This window comes from Sciurus vulgaris, assembly GCF_902686455.1.
Source record: "Sciurus vulgaris genome assembly, chromosome: 16".
Classification (NCBI taxonomy): Eukaryota; Metazoa; Chordata; class Mammalia; order Rodentia; family Sciuridae; genus Sciurus; species Sciurus vulgaris.
Genome location: NC_136477.1, coordinates 17,008,700 through 17,025,612, shown reverse-complemented (window position 1 = coordinate 17,025,612; position 16,913 = coordinate 17,008,700). Strand labels below are relative to the sequence as shown.

General features: G+C 56.7%; 1 protein-coding gene across 1 annotated transcript in view; it reads right to left on the bottom strand.

The window, feature by feature from the left end:
• MYO9B (myosin IXB) overlaps window positions 1–16,913 on the bottom strand; it is a 92,689-nt gene that overhangs the window by 33,689 nt on the left and 42,087 nt on the right. The window contains 8 exon segments of the mRNA XM_079116629.1: window positions 1,089–1,223; window positions 1,928–2,044; window positions 4,865–4,954; window positions 6,170–6,299; window positions 6,892–6,992; window positions 7,239–7,338; window positions 7,691–7,753; window positions 13,053–13,147. Coding sequence (XP_078972755.1) covers window positions 1,089–1,223; window positions 1,928–2,044; window positions 4,865–4,954; window positions 6,170–6,299; window positions 6,892–6,992; window positions 7,239–7,338; window positions 7,691–7,753; window positions 13,053–13,147 — 831 coding nt within the window.

Sequence of the window (16,913 nt, the reverse complement as noted above, 5' to 3'; positions counted from 1 at the left end):
AAAAAATGTGCACTCACACGTTGGTGGTGGGACTGCAAATTGGTGCAACCATTCTGGAAAGCAGTGTGGAGATTCCTCAGGAAACTTGGATGGAACCACCACTTGACCCAGTTATCCCACTCCTTGGCCTGTACCCAAAGGACTCAAATCAGCATGCTACAGTGACGCAGCCACATCAATGTTCACAGCAGCCCAATTCACAATAGCTGAACTATGGAACCAACCTAAGTGCCCTTCAACAGATGAATGGGTAAAGGAAATGTAGTATACACACAACGGAATATTACTGTCTTAAAGAATGAAATGATGGCATTTGCCAGCAAATGGATGGAACTGGAGATTATCATGCCAAATGAAATAAGCCAATTTCAAAAAAACCGAATGTTCTCTCTGATATGTGGATGCTGACCCACAAAAGGCGGGGTATGGAGGGAAGAACAAAGTTCACTGGATTAGACAAAGAGGGATGACGGGAATGGCGAGGGATGGGAATGGGAGAGACGGCGATGAATCAGACGTAGCTTTCCATGTTCACATGTGAATACGTGACCAGTGAGATGCAACCACAAGACGAAAGCCATCCTCCTCGTGTGAATGACATGTCAAACTCCAGCCTACTGTCATGTACATCTAAAAAGAACAGCAACAAAAAGAACTCAAACAAAAAATAAAAAAGGAAGGAAAAGCTGACACCTGCCGCACCACGGAGGGCTCTGAGACACTGTGGCGTGCGTCGGCCGGCGCTCGAGGGCCCCACTGGATGTGAGGCCGGGCTGCTGATGCATGGAGACAGAAGGAGGCGCCAGGGGGCGGCTGGGAAGGTGGAGAAGCGCAGGGGAGCGGGTGGCCCTGGAGGCGATTCTGTGGGCACCCTGGGCGACTGTACTTGATGCACCTGAACTCTACACTCAGCAGTGGTTCAGATGGTGGAATTTTTCTTCTGCTGCACTGGGGACGGAACCCAGGGCCTCAGCACTCCCGACTGGGGCACACCCCAGCCCACAACAGGAAGTTTTGTGTTATGTATATTTCATGATGGTAAAAAAAAAAAAAGGGAAAAAGAAAAAAAATTTTTTTTTTTCTCTTACCTGCTCTAGTTTAAAAATGTGCTGATTGAAGTAATACTGCAGCTGCTCATTGGCATAGTTGATGCAGAACTGCTCAAAACTATTCCTCTCGAAGTCTTCAAACCCAAAAATGTCGAGGACCCCGATGGACAAGCACTGGGGAGACAGAACGGGGTAGCTAGTGGCACGTCCCTGTGGGAGCTAACCTTCTCGGGAGGGGCCAACTATGAGCAGCGACCTGTGTGGTCCAGTGTCCCAGGTTTGGCTGGACACTCTGCCGTCACCAGCTCGTGGAACTTTTTGGGGGACAGGGTTTCGCTATGCTGCCCAGGCTGGTCTCAAACTCAGGGCTCCAGCGACGCTGCTGCTTCAGCTGCCTAAGAAGGGGCTACCCACTGTGCTGGCCTCGGACATCAGTTTTGAATAAGGGGCTGGGAACTTTTTCTTGTGACACCTGTTTATTTTTAAACAGTTTTTGGCTGTAGTTGAGCACAATACCTTTACTTTACTTATTTATTTTTAGGTGGTGCTGAGGATCAAACCCATGCCTCATGCGTGCCAGGGGGCCCGTCACCACCGAGCCCAGCCCCAGCCCTTTCTTTACTCTTTGTGGTGCTGGGGAGGGAAACCGGGGCCCTGGACACACTAGGCGAGTGCTCTCACTTTTATTCTGTCCTGGGTCCCTTAAATTCTCTGACCCGTCCTGTCCACTGGGCCTGTCCACGGGAGGCGCTGGCCTCTCGTCCCAGATTGTCTCTGGATGCCAGGGTTCCTGATGTTGTGGGTCGTCCACTGAGGACGTCCAGCACCAGGGCATAGCCTGTCCTTACCGGACTGGCGACTTGAATGGGGGCACTCACCGAGACAGCCTCTTCCATGTCCTTCTTGTTGAGGAGGGCGTGGTTGATCCGCAACACGATCCAGTCGAACAGGGCACTGTACAGTGACTTGGCCATGGAGTCACGGGCGGTTATGGCCTGGGGACACAGAGGGACATCCCACCTTGGGTCAGGTTCCACGGGGTCTGTGCATACTGGCGGGTGACAAGATTCAGGTGGCTGTTTTGTTTTTTGGGACAGGGCCTCACTGTTGTCCGCTGGCCTAGACCTCTAGGCTGACGTGATTCCCCTGCCTCAGTTCCCAGGCAGCTGGGGGCGCAGGGGTGCACTGTCTGCCTGGCTTCTGTTCGTTTAACGGGATCTGCTCTTTCCATCTCTGCCACTTTTTGTTCTTTTCTGGGTTTGACTCATTGAACCTGTTCTTTTGTTTTCCTCAGGGTGGTTGCTTGAAGCACCCGACTCATCCAGCACAGCCTGTGCTGTGCGCGTCACCACCACGCGGCCCATGAGGACACATGGCACTCGGTGGGGTCACACAGGGAGGCCTGCGGGTGGCAGGTCCTCTTCGCGTCACGCCTCAGAGCAACGCAGAGGCCTCGGCTGGAGGGGAGCTGAGCCAGGTCCAGACGCAGGTCCCTTGTTCTGTGGGGACAGCATGCGGCCACCACTCTGTGCACGGAGCAATGACGGCTGGCTTTCCTCCTTTCTTCCTCCCCCTTTCTCCCTGGGCCTCCCTCCTCACTGAGACCTGTACCCTGTGTGGCAGATGTGCTGTGATGGCCTTTCAGTCCAGGACAGACCGCCTATTCCACACTGGTCCCATAGGATCACAACGGAGCTGAAAACCCGTTGCCTGGAGCCTCGTTCTGCCATTTTCACGCTCAGCCACACATCTATGGTTGTCCCACTGCCTCCGGAAGCCAGTGCAGTAGGCAGCTCACCGTTCCTGGCGCCGTAGCAACAGGCTGCGCCAGAGCCCGGGTATGTGCCAGGCCCGTGAGTCCCCTCCTGGAAGTGTGCATGACGAAGCTGCCTGAGGAACCCTTTCCGATTTTGTGTGGGGGTGCTGGGATGACCCCAGGGCCTGGTGCATGCTGAGCGAGCACTCTACCAGAGCTGCACCCCGAGGCCCAGAAGGAGCCGTGTCTAGGTGTGGACCCTCGCTGTCGAGCGCGACGTGACCATCTGGTTCTCCACAGTGACATGCATTTGGTGGCCTTTGGAGTCAGGCAGGGTGTGGAAATGGCGCCAGACAGACCTGGCCTCCTGGAGGGCGCCGGCTGCTGGGCCTCAGCATGCTCGGCAACTTCTCCCAACATCAAGGGAGCTCCGGCTTGGGCGGGCTCACGTGGCCAGGAATGCCCAGTAGTTCCCCCCCGCGCAAGGGGCCACCGTCGGTGGAAAGCACCCCTGTGCCTAGGCACGTCCCTCTTGCCATCTAGCTACAAGTCACACTGCTCTTCAGATGTCAAAAGGCAAGAGAAACGCCACACGGAAAACCCGGGCAGGCCGGCAGGGGAAGCACCTCCGCTCTGGGGCGAGGGCCTGGGGTTGCAGGGGTTGCGTGAGGCTCAGGCTCCAGCCCAGGGGCCAGTGAGCTTTTTCTGGAAAGAGGTAAGGGTCAGCAGCTTCATTCTGGGCCTGATGGTGTCTGTGACCAACGTCGCGGCCCGAGCCCCTCCACCCAGTCACAAAACCAGGCGCCGGCAGCCAGGCGGTTCTGGCCCACCCTGTGGCGGAGGACCACCTGCCCAGCAGGCACACAGAGGTGAACACCTGGGCTCTAGTTCTGGCCCGAGGGCCACAGTCAGCCTTATAAAATGGGCCCCTGTCTATGGTTTCGTGAGACCTGCAGCCACCCAGGAGCTGAGAGTCCTCAGTGGAAGATTCTAGACATGAAGCATCCCTCAGTTTTAAACTGCATGCCACTCTGAGTACTGGGATGAATGCCCGTGCAGTACGACCTGTCCCACCTGGGTCGAGTCTTCGTCCCATGTGTGCGCTTGGTAGTTGCTTCAGTTATCAGATCGACCGTTCCAACTGCTTCAAGTAACCCTTATTTTACTCAAAAACAGCACCAAAGCACAAGAATAGTGATGCTGGCAATTTGGATAGAGAAACTGCAAAAATGTTTTCTTTAGGTGAAAAGACAGAGGTATGATGGGATCTGCTCTCTCAGTTCTGGGGATCGAACCCAGGGTCCCACACATGCTAAGCAAGACCTCCACCTGCGAGCCACACCCCAAGACCTCCACCTGTGAGCCACACCCCAAGACCTCCACCTGCGAGCCACACCCCAAGACCTCCACCTGCGAGCCACACCCCAAGACCTCTACCTGCGAGCCACACCCCAGACCTTTTATTTTTTGGTACTGGGATTGAACCCAGGGGCACTTAACCACTGAGCCACACCCCCAGATCTTTTATTAGGTAGTCTTGCTAAGTTGCTGAGGCTGGCTTTGAACTTACAATCCTCCTGCCTCAGACTCCCAAGCTGCTGGGATTACAGGCGTGTGTACCACATGTGGCCCAGACCTTTAAATTTTGAGCCAGGGCTGGCTTGGAACTCTGTAATCCTTTTGCCTTGGCCTCTCAAGTGTCAGGACTGCTGGTGTACGACACTGCACCCAACCCAATAAAACGTCCTGAGAGACCTCACGTTCACAGCATTTTTGCAGCACAGTGCATGACTGCTCCTTCATTACTTAGCGACTGCTCCTCTCTTGTGGTGCCTCATTTGCATATTAAGCTCTGGCATGGGAAGGATGCACAGGGAAACAGCCTACTTCCACCACCTGTGGCTTCAGACATCCACTGGAGTCTCGGGACTTAGTGCTGAAGAGAAGGGCTGGTCTGGGCCACACCTGAGCGCATGTGGGGACAGGGCACTGCCAGGCTCCAGCCCTGAAGCAGGGAGGAGGAAGTCGGCCCGGAGCCCAGCCCCAGGGAGGCACCCACCTCGCTGAGACTGTAGGGCAGGATGAGCTTGTCGTTGACGGTCACCGTTTTTCTTTTGGTCAGAACCTCCACCAGGATTTCTCGCTTCACCTGTTTCAAGATCAAGGATGGGGAGGACAGAGGGGTGAAGGGCTTGTGGGCATCTTTGCATGGCTGAGGGAACCCTGGAGCCCGGAGGCTGGGCAGGGAAGCGGCCCCAGCCCACCCGCAGGCCGCCGTGCTTGCGATCAGCGGGTTTTAGAGCCCTCCGCACACCGCAGGCCGGCTGGGTGCCCGTGTGCCCGTGCAGGCCTGATGTGACCGTGGACCTGGCCCGGGGGTACTCGGTGGCCTGCGCTCAGAGCCTGGTTTCCATCAGGTAACGGGAGAGAGCCAGCATGCTCACCCTCCCAAGCCAGCCCTGTCCTCCAGTAGCGAGACCCTCCCCTCTGCCCCCCGTGGTTGCTCAGGTGTTCCCAGGAACCAGACGGCGGTGGGCCTGCGACACCTTTAGGAAGGCTGGGTGTCTGGGCGCCACGGCTCACGCCCATGACCTCAGACTGGGAGGCCGAGCAGGAGCATCGCCAGCTCTGGGCCAGCCGGGCGACTCAGGGAGACCCTGCTGTAAAAGATGCAAAGGGCTGGGTGCAGTGGGGGAGCGCTCAGCTGCTTGTGAGGCCCGGGTGGAAGAAAGGAAAGGGCACCTGAGGACGAGGGCAGAGCCGGCCTTGCTGGCTTTGCGGCTGACACCTGGTCTGAGCATTTCTGCGCCAGGGCCATCCTGGCCTGCAGTGCTGAGCGGCAGCCTCCCTGACCACCACCCACCAGATGCCGGGAGCAGCCGCCTAGTCTGACAAATCAAAAATGTCTGCAGACCTTGTCCAGCATCTCCCAGGGGCAGAATCACCTGCAGGTGACAAGGAGTGGAAGAGGAGGTGACAGATCCAATGCAGAATGACTCTGCTGATCAAACCGCGGTGGATCTGCTGCTGTTTTGGAGATAGGGTCTCCTTATGTTGCCCCGACTGGCCCCGAACTCCTGGGCTCAGGTGATCCTTGGGCCTCAGCCTCTGAGAAGCCGGGACCACCGTTGAATGCCCCTGAGCCCTGCCAAACGATCTTCTAAAAGAGCCTTTTGGCTCAAGGGCTGAAGTGGGAGGAGGCCTGACCAGGGAGCGCATCAGACACAAGGAACGGCCACTGCAGAGGCAGCGAGGCACTGACAGGACCTGGTCTACAAGCCTCGGCTGACGGAGCAAGGTCCGGGCCCATGTCCCCTGCACTAAAAGGTAGCCACTGCCCTGAGTCAGGTGGGGCAGGCAGTACCTTTAGGAGCTGGGACAGCGTGTCCAGCACCTCGGGGGGCCCGACCTCCAGTCCTTCGTCGCGGCCCGTGGCTCTCTTCTTGTACGTGACGTTGCCCAGGTACAGGATGGCCGACAGGACGGAGAAGATCCTGGGAGAGACAGAGCTTACGTTGGACTGTTTCTACATCTGTAAGGTCAGAGAAGTGTCCAGGGAGCTGGGCTGGATTTGCAAACCCAGCCAATTCCAGTGAGAACGCACGAAGCTTGAAAGTCACCTTCCCCACTGACGCCGCCTTCTGAGGAAGGTGACTGTAGACGGCCACTGGGACTTTTAATGTCATTGCGTTTTGGTGCTGGGGAGGGAACCCAGGGTCTCACACAAGCCAGGCAGACCCTCTATGCTGAGCCACACCCCCAGCCCCTTTTCCTTTTTTTTTTTGAGAGGGTCTCACTGTGCTGCCCAGGCTGGCCTTGAACTCCTGGGTGCACGTGGTCCTCCTGCCCTGGCTTCCCGAGGAGCTGGGACTCCTCCACCAGGGCTTGTTTTTAAATAAAGAAATCATTTCGGCCTTGACTGGCCTCCCAGTGACTAACGACTGGACTCCTTTCTGGGTGCCCTCTGGCACTGAGCTGCCCTCCTCAGCCTGGCTCTGCCTGGCATGCTGTGGGTCAGATCTGAGTGGCAGGTGCCCAGTGCGCCCCCTGCAGGCCACGACAGGATGGCCCGCGCCACCCACTTACTGCTTCTTGGTGGCCGGGAGGAAGCCCACCATCTCCATGGCCTGCTTGAGCCTCTCAAAGTCGTGCTTCAGGTCTTCTCCATCCTCGATGTTCAAGTTATGCTGAAAAAACAAAGGCACTGGCACCGTGGGCGTTTCCGGGCTGGCGAGAGTGGCCTGTGAGTGATTTTGGCTGGAATGGACGGGGCAGGGCCGGGGCTGAGGGATGAATGGGCGCCTTTATGCCGCCTCCTCCCAGCCAGTCTGGAGGCTGAGGAGGGCCGAGGCAGTCTCTGGCCTCCTGGCGGCTCCTAAACAGCCCAAGGGGAACAGAGGTGACGTGTGTGGCTGGGGCTGGTGGCTGTTTACCTGGTTGAGGTAGAAATAATCTTCAGGCTGCTTGAGCTGAAATTCTTGGCGCTCGTCCTCGGTGACACCGAGTAACAAGTAGTAAAACACGTGGTAGTTCCTGCGAGTCCAAGGAGGGAACAAGGTCACTTCTGCAGCCTCGCACAGCCACTTCGGCCAGTACTCGTGCTTCTTGGGATGCCACCCGGGAGGGAAGCCCTATGCTGGTTCAAGTCTTGGAGACAATGGTCTCGGGCAGGGCTCCTGCCTGGCAGTCTCATCTAGCCACACCCTGGGCAGAGCCGGGGACCCCTGTGCTGGGTGAAGCCCTCGGAGGCACCGAAGCAGCACCAGGTCGGAGGCTGAGGGAGCGGGCAGCCTCGCTCCCAGAGGGCAGCTCGGCCTCCCCTACCGCTCCCGGGGAAGGCAGACGGACAGGTGCGCGCGCACAGCCCTGAGGAGTCACCCCGTACCTCTCATCCTTCTCCTGAGAGACCAGGCGAGACTTTTCAAGCAGGTATTTTTCAACCACAGCTCTGTCACGAAAAGAGAACAGGGACAAAGTGTTACCATTTCAGCGCGGCTCCACACCTTCTTCCTTGGCCAGCTGCAGGACCACCCCAGGGTGAGGGAGCTGCGCCGGTGGCAGGACCCTGAGGCCGACAGGCATCATGGGAGACCTGCCCCGGGGGTGGGGACGGGCCTCCGAACCCCGGGTTCCAGGACTATACCAGAAGCGGCCCCCTGCTCCCGCCACTCCCCAGCAAGGAAGTATTTTCCCAATTGCAAAACAGTTACTTGAGGTTCATGACTCAATTGCCCGCATTTGCTTGTGTAGACGCCGACACCTTACTGATGACTGGTGTACGGTAAACTGCACATACCGAATGTCTGCAATTCAATTTCTGACATGTTTAAACACCTGCGACTCCACGACCAGGATCAAGAGAGCAAACATCCATCACCCTCAACAGTCTCCTTTGCCTCATCATCCCTCCCTGTCCCCAACCCTCAAGCAGCCACCAATCAGCTTTCTGCCACTATAGATTAGTGTGTCTTTACTACAATTCAAAGAAATAAAATCCTACAGTACAGACACCGTGTCTGGCTTCTTACGGTCAGCACAATGATCCTGAGATGCAGCCACACAGTACCAAGAATCGGAACTTCATTCCTTTTTTTCATTCTTTTTTATGGCTGCATAATATTCCACATTTTGTTCATCCATCCACCTGCTGGTAAGCATGTACACTGTTCCAGTTTTAGGGTGTTGGAGATGACTCTGCTGTGAACGCTTGTGTACAATCTAGTCTTTGTATGAACCTGCTCTGTTGCCATTTCTCCTGGGCTAGTGCTCAGGAGTGGGACCATTGCTGGGGCCTGTGGTGATTCTATGTCCACCTTTAAGGAACTGCTGGAATTCTTTCCCAAGGCAGCTGCAGTATTTTACACCCCAGCAGCAATGCAGGAGGGTTCCAGTTCCTCACATGCCCAGCAACGGTTCTCATTATCTTCTTTTTGACTCCAGCCGTCCTAGGCGGGGCGAATGCTATGGTTTTGACTTGCATTTCCCTGACAGCTAGTGATGCTGAGCATCTTTCCACGTGCTTTTTGCACGTGAACCTCTCTCTTGCAGTGCTGGGGATGGAACCCAGGGCTCATGCGTGCCAGATAAGCACTGCCACTGAGCTGCACCCCAGCCCACCTCTCCTTTGATGCAGTGCTGTTGAAGTCTTTTTCTCACTGCTGTTATTGAGCTGTAGCTGCTCTACATATTCCACGGGCACGCCCTCTGTGGGTGCCTGATCTGCATTGGCCTTCTCTGGGCCTGCGACTGGCCTTTCCATCCTGTCAGTGTCTTTCTGAAGAGCAGGGCTCTCTGCTGCAGGCTGGCACTCAGCTGTGGCCACAGTCTGTCTGCTGTTCTCCCGTTTACTGATCACGTGCTTTGTGCCTGGCAGTGAGTATGCTTTCTCCATCAGACTCTTGCAGTCCCCATGGGAGGTTCATGGCATCTCACAGGACCTCTAACGCGCGAGGCAGGGGGTGCTGGAGCACAGATGGGTGCCTCTGCAGCCAGTCTCCATGCCGGTACAGACTGAGTAGCCCTTATCCAAAATGCCTGGGTGCAGAAATGTTGGATGTTGTTTTCAGAATCTGGACTGTGTACACATGTGTGAGCTACCTTGCTGATAGGGCCAAGTCCAAATGCAAATCCACTCATGCCTCACATACACCCTGGCTCTCAGCCTGAAGGCAATTTCACACAGTGCCCTGAGCGCACCTGCGCTTTGTCTGCGACCCCTTCCCTTGAGGTCGGCGTGAAGCTTCCCGCCTGTGGCCTCGTGTTGGTGCTCAGGAAGTTCCAGAGTTTGGAGCTCTGGATTTTGGCTCAGGGAAGGTCACCCTGCAGAAGCGGTGGTGAACGTTTCCTGAGCACCGACTGTGCCCTAGGTGTCATTTAAAGCACTGACTGGTGGGTGTGTGGTGCCTGCTGACGGACAAGGAGTGGAGGCTGGAGAGGCCGTGTGCTGTCCAGGCGCCCACGTGGGGAGGGAGGTGGCTGGACGCTGCTCCCACAGGCCCACAGGGGCCAGGTGTGTGCGGGTCCTGCCGTCACTGGAGTCCATTGTCCTGGGGAGGCACTGGTCGGTTCTGGGAGCAGACTTGTGTTTGAAGCTCTACCTGTGCCCGAGTCCCTGGCTGCGTCCTGTGTAAGGGGGCGGACAGCTGCGGAGGAGCAGGAGGCCAGCACGCTCACGTGACTGACGACGGCCTTCTCCCTCCCCTTTCCAACCAGGCCCTGATGAAGGGGTCGTGCAGACACTAGGCTCCTCCGGCAGCGAGTCCTAGAACTTACAGGACAAAACCTTACAAACCGGGGAACTGGCCCTGCCCCTCGGCCTCGAGAACGGCACCTGCCCCGAGACGGACTGAAGCAGGACTGGGCCAGCGCCTGCTCCCAGGACAGGAAGTGCACTCCCCGAGGGAGGAGGCTGTGCAGGTCTGGGCAGGAGTGCCTTCGCTGAACCCGAGGCCACAGGCAGCACTTTCCACAGCTCGCCTGTGAGATCCGCTGCCTGGGGCCGCTGGTCTTACAGGTTCCGTCGTGTCCCTCAGAAGGTATGTCACTTGGAACCTGGAGCGTGACCTTACTGCAGTCCCTCCTTATCCTCAGCTTCATATTCTGTGGTTTAGTTACCCATGGTCACCAAGATCTGAAAACGTTAAATAAAAAATTCCAGAAATGCACGATTCCCAAGTTCTGAGTTTTCCTTCCTTCCTTCCTTCCTTTCTTTTTTGTGGTGTTGGGAAGGAAGCGAGGGCCTCGTGCATGCTGGGCAAGAGCTCTAACAGTGAGCCACATTCCCAGCCCCATTCCTAGGTGGTGTGAAATCGCACCACCAGGGCTCACTCTCTGCTCAGGGTGTCCAGGCTGTAGATGCCACCTGCCAGTCAGTAGCCTCTTGGTTATCAGATCAACTTTCACTGTGTGGATGTGATCGGTTCAAGTAACTCTTTTCTTTTTTCTTTTTTTGGTACCAGGGATTGAACCCAGGGACGCTTAATCACTGAGCCACACCCTTTCTCCCTCCCTTTTTTTTAGAATTTTTTTAATTTATTTTTATTGTAAACAAATGGGATACATGTTGTTTGTTTGTACGTGGCATAAAGGCGTACCATTTGTGTAATCATACATTTACATAGAACAATGTTGTTTGATTCATTCTGTTATTTTTCCCTTCCCCCCACCCCTCCCACCCTCTTTTCCCTCTATACAGTGCTCTCCCTCCCTTTTTAAATAAATTATTTTTGAGATAGGGTTTCACTAAGTTGTTAGGGCCTCACTAAGTTGCTGAGGCTGGCTTTGCACTAGTAATCCTCCTGCCTCAGCCTCCCGAGTTGCTGGGATTACAAGCAAGGTCCCCACCTGGCTAGTTCGGATAACCCTTATTTTACCTAATAATGGCCCCAAAGTACAAGAGTAGAGCTGCTGGCAACTTGGATATGCAAAGAGTTGTCAAGTGCTTCCTTTAGTGAAGAGGTGAAAGTCTGTCATAGAAATGTGCCATAGGTTGGATCTGGAATGTTCCCTAGGTCCGTGTGTTGAAGACTTGATCCTTAGCCTGTAGCTCTCCTAGGAGGAGATGGGCCCTCAGGAGGTGGGCGGAGTGGAAGGTCCACAGGGTGCTGGGCGTGCCCCTGAAGGGGCTGCGGAAGCCTTGCTCCTTCCCCTCCTCTTTGGCTCTCGGGCTCTCGCTGTGAGTGGTTCTGCTTTGCTCTGATGTTCTGTCTAGGCGCCGGCCCAGAACAATGGCGAGGTGGGTAAGACTCCCAAACAGGCCTTTTGTAAGTAGTTATCTCGGGCATTTCATTACAGTGATAGAAGCTGACTGAACGGTGTGTTTTGGGAAAACAGCTTCCGTAGGGCCTGGCACCATCTGAGGCTTCACTCATCCACTGGGGTCTTAGAAAGTGTCTTCTGCAGATAAGGGGCGACCGTGTTGGGAAAAGGATCTTGGCGGATATGACTCGGGAGCTTGAGATCATCCTCAATGATCTGGGTGTGTCCTAATCCAATGACAAATGTCCTTACAAGAGGACAGGAGAGACACTCAGACACACGTGGGCCTTGTGAGACCAAGGTGGGGGCTGACAAGACTAGGGCAAGCCCAGGAAGCCTGGGGCACCTGAGGCCGAGGAGGCCAGGAAGGATCCTCCCCAGCCCCTGGAGGGTGTGCAGCCTGGACACAGACTTCAGGCTCCTAGCGTCAGTTCCTGTCTCTTCCTATGACGTCTTTGTGGTGCCGGGGTTGGGGACCAGAGCCAAGCGCCTGCCGGGCAAGCACGCTATCCCTGGGCCACACGGGACCCCAGGATGTATATCTAAAAAAAACAACATGGGGCCGGAAGGAGGACAGGTGAGGCTGGAGGGCGGGTGGCTGGCCGCAAGGGCCTCTGGTTAGCGGGGCTCAGATGCCCAGTACAGACGGCTGGCACTGCCCAGCAGCTGATGGAACCAGAGGGGCTTGTGGGAGCTGAGGCCTGAGGCCATCACAGGCCTGGAGGGGCCAGCGCAGACCCTGGCGTTCACTGAGGGCTTCCTCACATGTCACCTCATTACTGCCCATGGAGCCTGGGCAGCGGAGAAAAGGAAGAATCCAGAGGCTGAAGGATCCGCGCACACAACCACTGCACTCACGTCCACCTGTGAACCGTCCTTTGAACACCTGTTGATCAGGGTCAGGCAGAGGAACCTGCCTGGACAAACTCACTGCCACTCAGACCTTCACGCCAGCCTCTGTAGCTGTGCGGAGGGTTCTGGCCAGGAGCCAGCAGCGCCCTGCTGGATGCTGATCCTGGACCATCACAGACCCACCCACCCGCCTGCAGGTTAATCACTGGTCAACCCAGTCATCATCCACAGACCCACCCCCCCGTTGGGCATCCTACCAGCCACCCATGTGTTCACCCATCTATCCATCCACTGCCTACCAGCCCAAATCTGTCCACACGTCCCTCCATCCACCCGCGTGTCCTTCAGGACTGCCCTGGACATGTGCCTCACTCCGCCATCCAGCACAGCTCAAGAGGAACATGTTTGGCCAATGGCAGAGTCCACGCCCACTTTGCCTGTGACACCCCTTCACCTATCAAATTAGATAGCAGCCTGGTCTCGGCAAACGCCACCACACCAGCGCCTCCAGCTCAGCATGCCCTTGTCCTGTTCCTCACCTGAGCCCCTACCCAGCATCACGGCCTCACCCCCGCGGATGCACTAGTACCTCAGTCCCCGGCTCCCAGCGGCCCTGGTCAGGGGCGAGGGCCACTCACCCTCTCACGATGCCGCTCTCCAGGTAGTTGACTTGGATGAACTTCCCGAACCGGCTGGAGTTGTTGTTGTGGGCGGTCTTGGCGTTCCCAAAGGCCTGCAGAGGACAAAGGCAGGGCTCAGATCGCGCGGCATCCCGCAGGCCTCGGCCCAGACGGCAGGACGACCTCTGACACCGAGCGCCTGTCCACAGAGCCAGCCTGAGGTGCCACTCAGGGGCCCGCAAAGAACGAAAACACAGCCGAGGTGCACCCCAACACGTGCCCTCGGTCTCCGTGACCAGGAGTGTGAAGAGCTAAGTTTTAAGGCTCTGGCAGGGACAATGCCAGCTGTCGGGCAGGGGTGTGGCCAGGGGTGGGCTGAGCCTAGCACGTGGGAGCCCTGGGTCCAGCCCCAGCACGCACACCATAGCAGAAGGCAGCTGGCAGGCTTCTCGTTACCGTGGCCCCTCCACACCAGGGAGACGGGGTCCAGGAACTCCCCGAGGTGAAGACCCTGCAGGCTCAGGCCTGCCACGTGAGGCAACAGAGTGCAGGGCACCGCCCGCATCGCCCATGCTAACGCTCCTCTGGGGATGCGACCCCGATGCCACGGGAGCTGCTGTCAGACTGAACTGCTTCAGGAGTGGCAGGAGTCTCGAGTGTGACGGAAACGCCACTCTGCGCCCCTGCAGAGTATTCAGTTCGAGGTTGGTGAGCCTGCGGCGCGGCAGCGGCGGGTGCGGAGGACACCGTGCACCTGTTCGCCTGGCACACCAACCACGGCCAAATCTGGCTCGCGGCCTGTTTTTGTACGACACACGGAAACTGCGCGTTTCAGTGTCCGTGAGCCGAAGGGGGTTCCATCGCGCTCAGCTCTCCAGCTGCGCCTGGGGCTGGCCTGGGCTCAGGGCTCTGTGAGGGGAGAGCAGAGGCAGCTGGGCCCACGCGGAGGAGCCAGGTGGTCCGGGGGGAAGACAAGTGCAGGACTCGGCGGCACCCGGCCGCTCCCGATGCTGTGTAGCACCACCTCTGTCCAGCCCAGAACACTTGCATCCCCCTAAAGGAAACCCGGTCCCCTTAGTCACTCCCCGCCCCAGCCGCTGGTGGCCCCCATCTGCTCCCATCTCTGGATCCTGTCCTGGACCCTCCACATCGGCTGCGTCGTGTGCTACATGGCCGTGTGTCCAGCTGCTCACTCCGCATCATGTCCTTGAGGTGTGTCCACAATGGCCCAGGTCAGCGCCTCATTCCTGTCTCACAGGGCGACTTCTCCAACCCGGACCCAGGTTGTGGGAAGGTGTGTGAGGCCCAGAGCACAAAGCTTGCAGGGTCCCCTCTGGGGCTCCTGGCAGGCGACACCCAGATTAAGACAACACTCCCCCATGCCCCGGTGCCCAGGGACTGCTCCGACCACGAACCCACTGACAGAGGGGTAAGGGACGGGTAAGGCTGGGATGGAGTCTTGGCAGAGTGTGGGCAGGAAGGGAGAGGCTACGGGGCCTGGCAGAGGAACAGCAGAGACAGAGCTGGTCCCGTAACCTGGTCCCAGTGGCTGGGGTGGGGGACAGGAGGAGGTGGCACTGTGAGGTCTCACACAGAAAGGGGAGTCTGGGGACAGAGAAGTCTGCTGGGCCGAGGAAGCTCCCACTGAGAAGGCTGAGCCACGCAGGGAGCCCGGGAGGAAGTAAGGTCACGGGGAGGAGGCGGCAAGGCCACTGTCGAGGTCCCACTCTGGGTGGGGGAGAGGCAGGCAGTGGAGAAGGAGGGTGGGGTGGTGCCGCACACAGGGGTCAAACTGGAAGGCACTCTGCTTTAAAACTTTTTGATTTTTTTGTAGATAGACACAGGACCTTCACTTTATTTACTTGATGTGGATCAGACACAGGGCCTCACACGTGGCAGGCAAGTGCTCCTCCACCGAGCCCCAGTCCAGCTGAGATTTCCACTTTCTTGTTCAGTGCCGGGGATCAAACCCGCGGGCGCTCCACCACTGAGCTAAACCCTCAGCCCCTGCTAAGTTGTCTAGGCTGGCCTTGAACTTGTGATTCTCCTGCCTCAGCTTCCTGAGCCACTGGAAGAACTGAAAGTTTCTGAGTGCTGATGTGATGCTATAAGTGGAAAATGCCTCATCATGAAACCTGTTTCACAATTAAAAACAAAACAAAAGAAAACTCGTGTGGGGGTACGTGTGTATACGTAGATACGCTTTCTTCTTTCTTTCTGAGGTGGTCTCTCTTGTTGTCCAGGCTGGGTTCCAGCAATTCTCCTGCCTCAGCCTCCCTAGAAGCTGGGACAAGTGTGTGTTACCATTCAGGCAAAAATTATTAAGAATAGTGTATAAAATTATCCCAGGCACATGACTAAGGTGCATAGGGTGCATCAATGCACTTCGTGTTTAGACTGGGTCCCGTCCCGGAGAGATTTCATCATATAATGCAAAAATTCTCAAGTCTGAAAAGATCCAAAATCCAAAACACTTCTGGTCCCAAGTGTTTCAGATAAGGGACACTGAACTGGCATTAGGAGAGGAGCTTGTCATGAATGGGACGAGTGCCCTGAGAAGAGATGACCATGTGGGACATGGGGGCGCACACCTGAAACCGGTGACTTGGGAGGCCAAGGCAGGAGGACCGCAAGCTTGAGGCCAGTGAGACTCTGTGGTAAGAAGCCCTTGGGGTCAGTCCCAGCCCAAGAGAAAAGAGATAACCAGAGACCCGCCTCATGCCTTCCACCAAATGAGGATGCAGCTGGAAGGTGCTGCCTGTGAACCAGGAAGTGGGCTTCACCTTCACTTCCAGTCTCTGGAACCTGAGAAACGCATCCCACGTGTCAGTTGCCGGGTTGATGGCATTTTGTCACACATCTATTACAGCTATGGTTTGAAGGTCCCCAAAGAGTCATGTTGAAGTGCAACCTGCCTCGTGAGGCGTTAGGAGCTGGGACTGAGATCAGATGAGGCCGTGAGGGTGGGGTCTTCATGATGACTTTATGAGAGAGAACGGGCCTCTAAGCCTGCAGCTTGCTGTCTGGCCATGTGATGCCTGGGCTACCTTGGGACTCTGCCCAGAGTCCTCACCAGCAGGACCTTCATCGGATGAAGCCCCTCGACCTTAGATCTCAGTAAACTCTTATTCTTTATAAGCTACCTAGTCCATGGTATTTAGTTATAGTCACAGAAAATGGACTAAGACATGGATAACAGATTTTGTGTGGGAGCCTGAAGGGAGAATTCCAGAGAAAGGCATCTCTCAGTGGAAGCTCAGATGCGTCCTAGAAGTATGGCTGCGTTCAGTGGGGCAGAGTCTTAAGCCAAGATGGAGGTCACCCCTGGGCCCACACAAGGGCCACACTCCTCCCTGCACCGACTGATCACACTGGCTGATGGCGCGGGGACAAGCAAGCAGTGGCCACGGGCTGTGTGGTAAAACCGAAGTCGAGATGCCAAGCAGGAAGTGATAAGGAGAAGGCCCCAGAGAGGTGACCTGGCCTCCAGAGTGACAGGTCCATTCAGAGAGGGCAGCAGCCATGTGGGCCGTGCATACAGCTGTATATGGATGGAAACATAACCAACTCACAGTGCCGGCTGCCTGGGGCCCCAGGCCCTTCGCCTGAGGGTCCCCACGCACCCACCCTGCGCTCCAGTGCTGGGAGATCCTTCAGGTAAACAAAGCTATGCCTCTGAGTTTAGCCTCTCTTTTCTCCAGAGTTTAGCCCCAGAGGGCTCCAGGCACTGTTCTGTTTCCTCAGGGGCTCAGAAGACCCCGAGGGTCATGGTCTGGAACTCAGGCAGGAGATGCGCCTTAGCCTGGGGGCAGAGCCCAGCACACAGGTTCGGCGCAGGCCCAGGCCTCCTCCCTGCTCTGTGGGGGACATAGCACAACG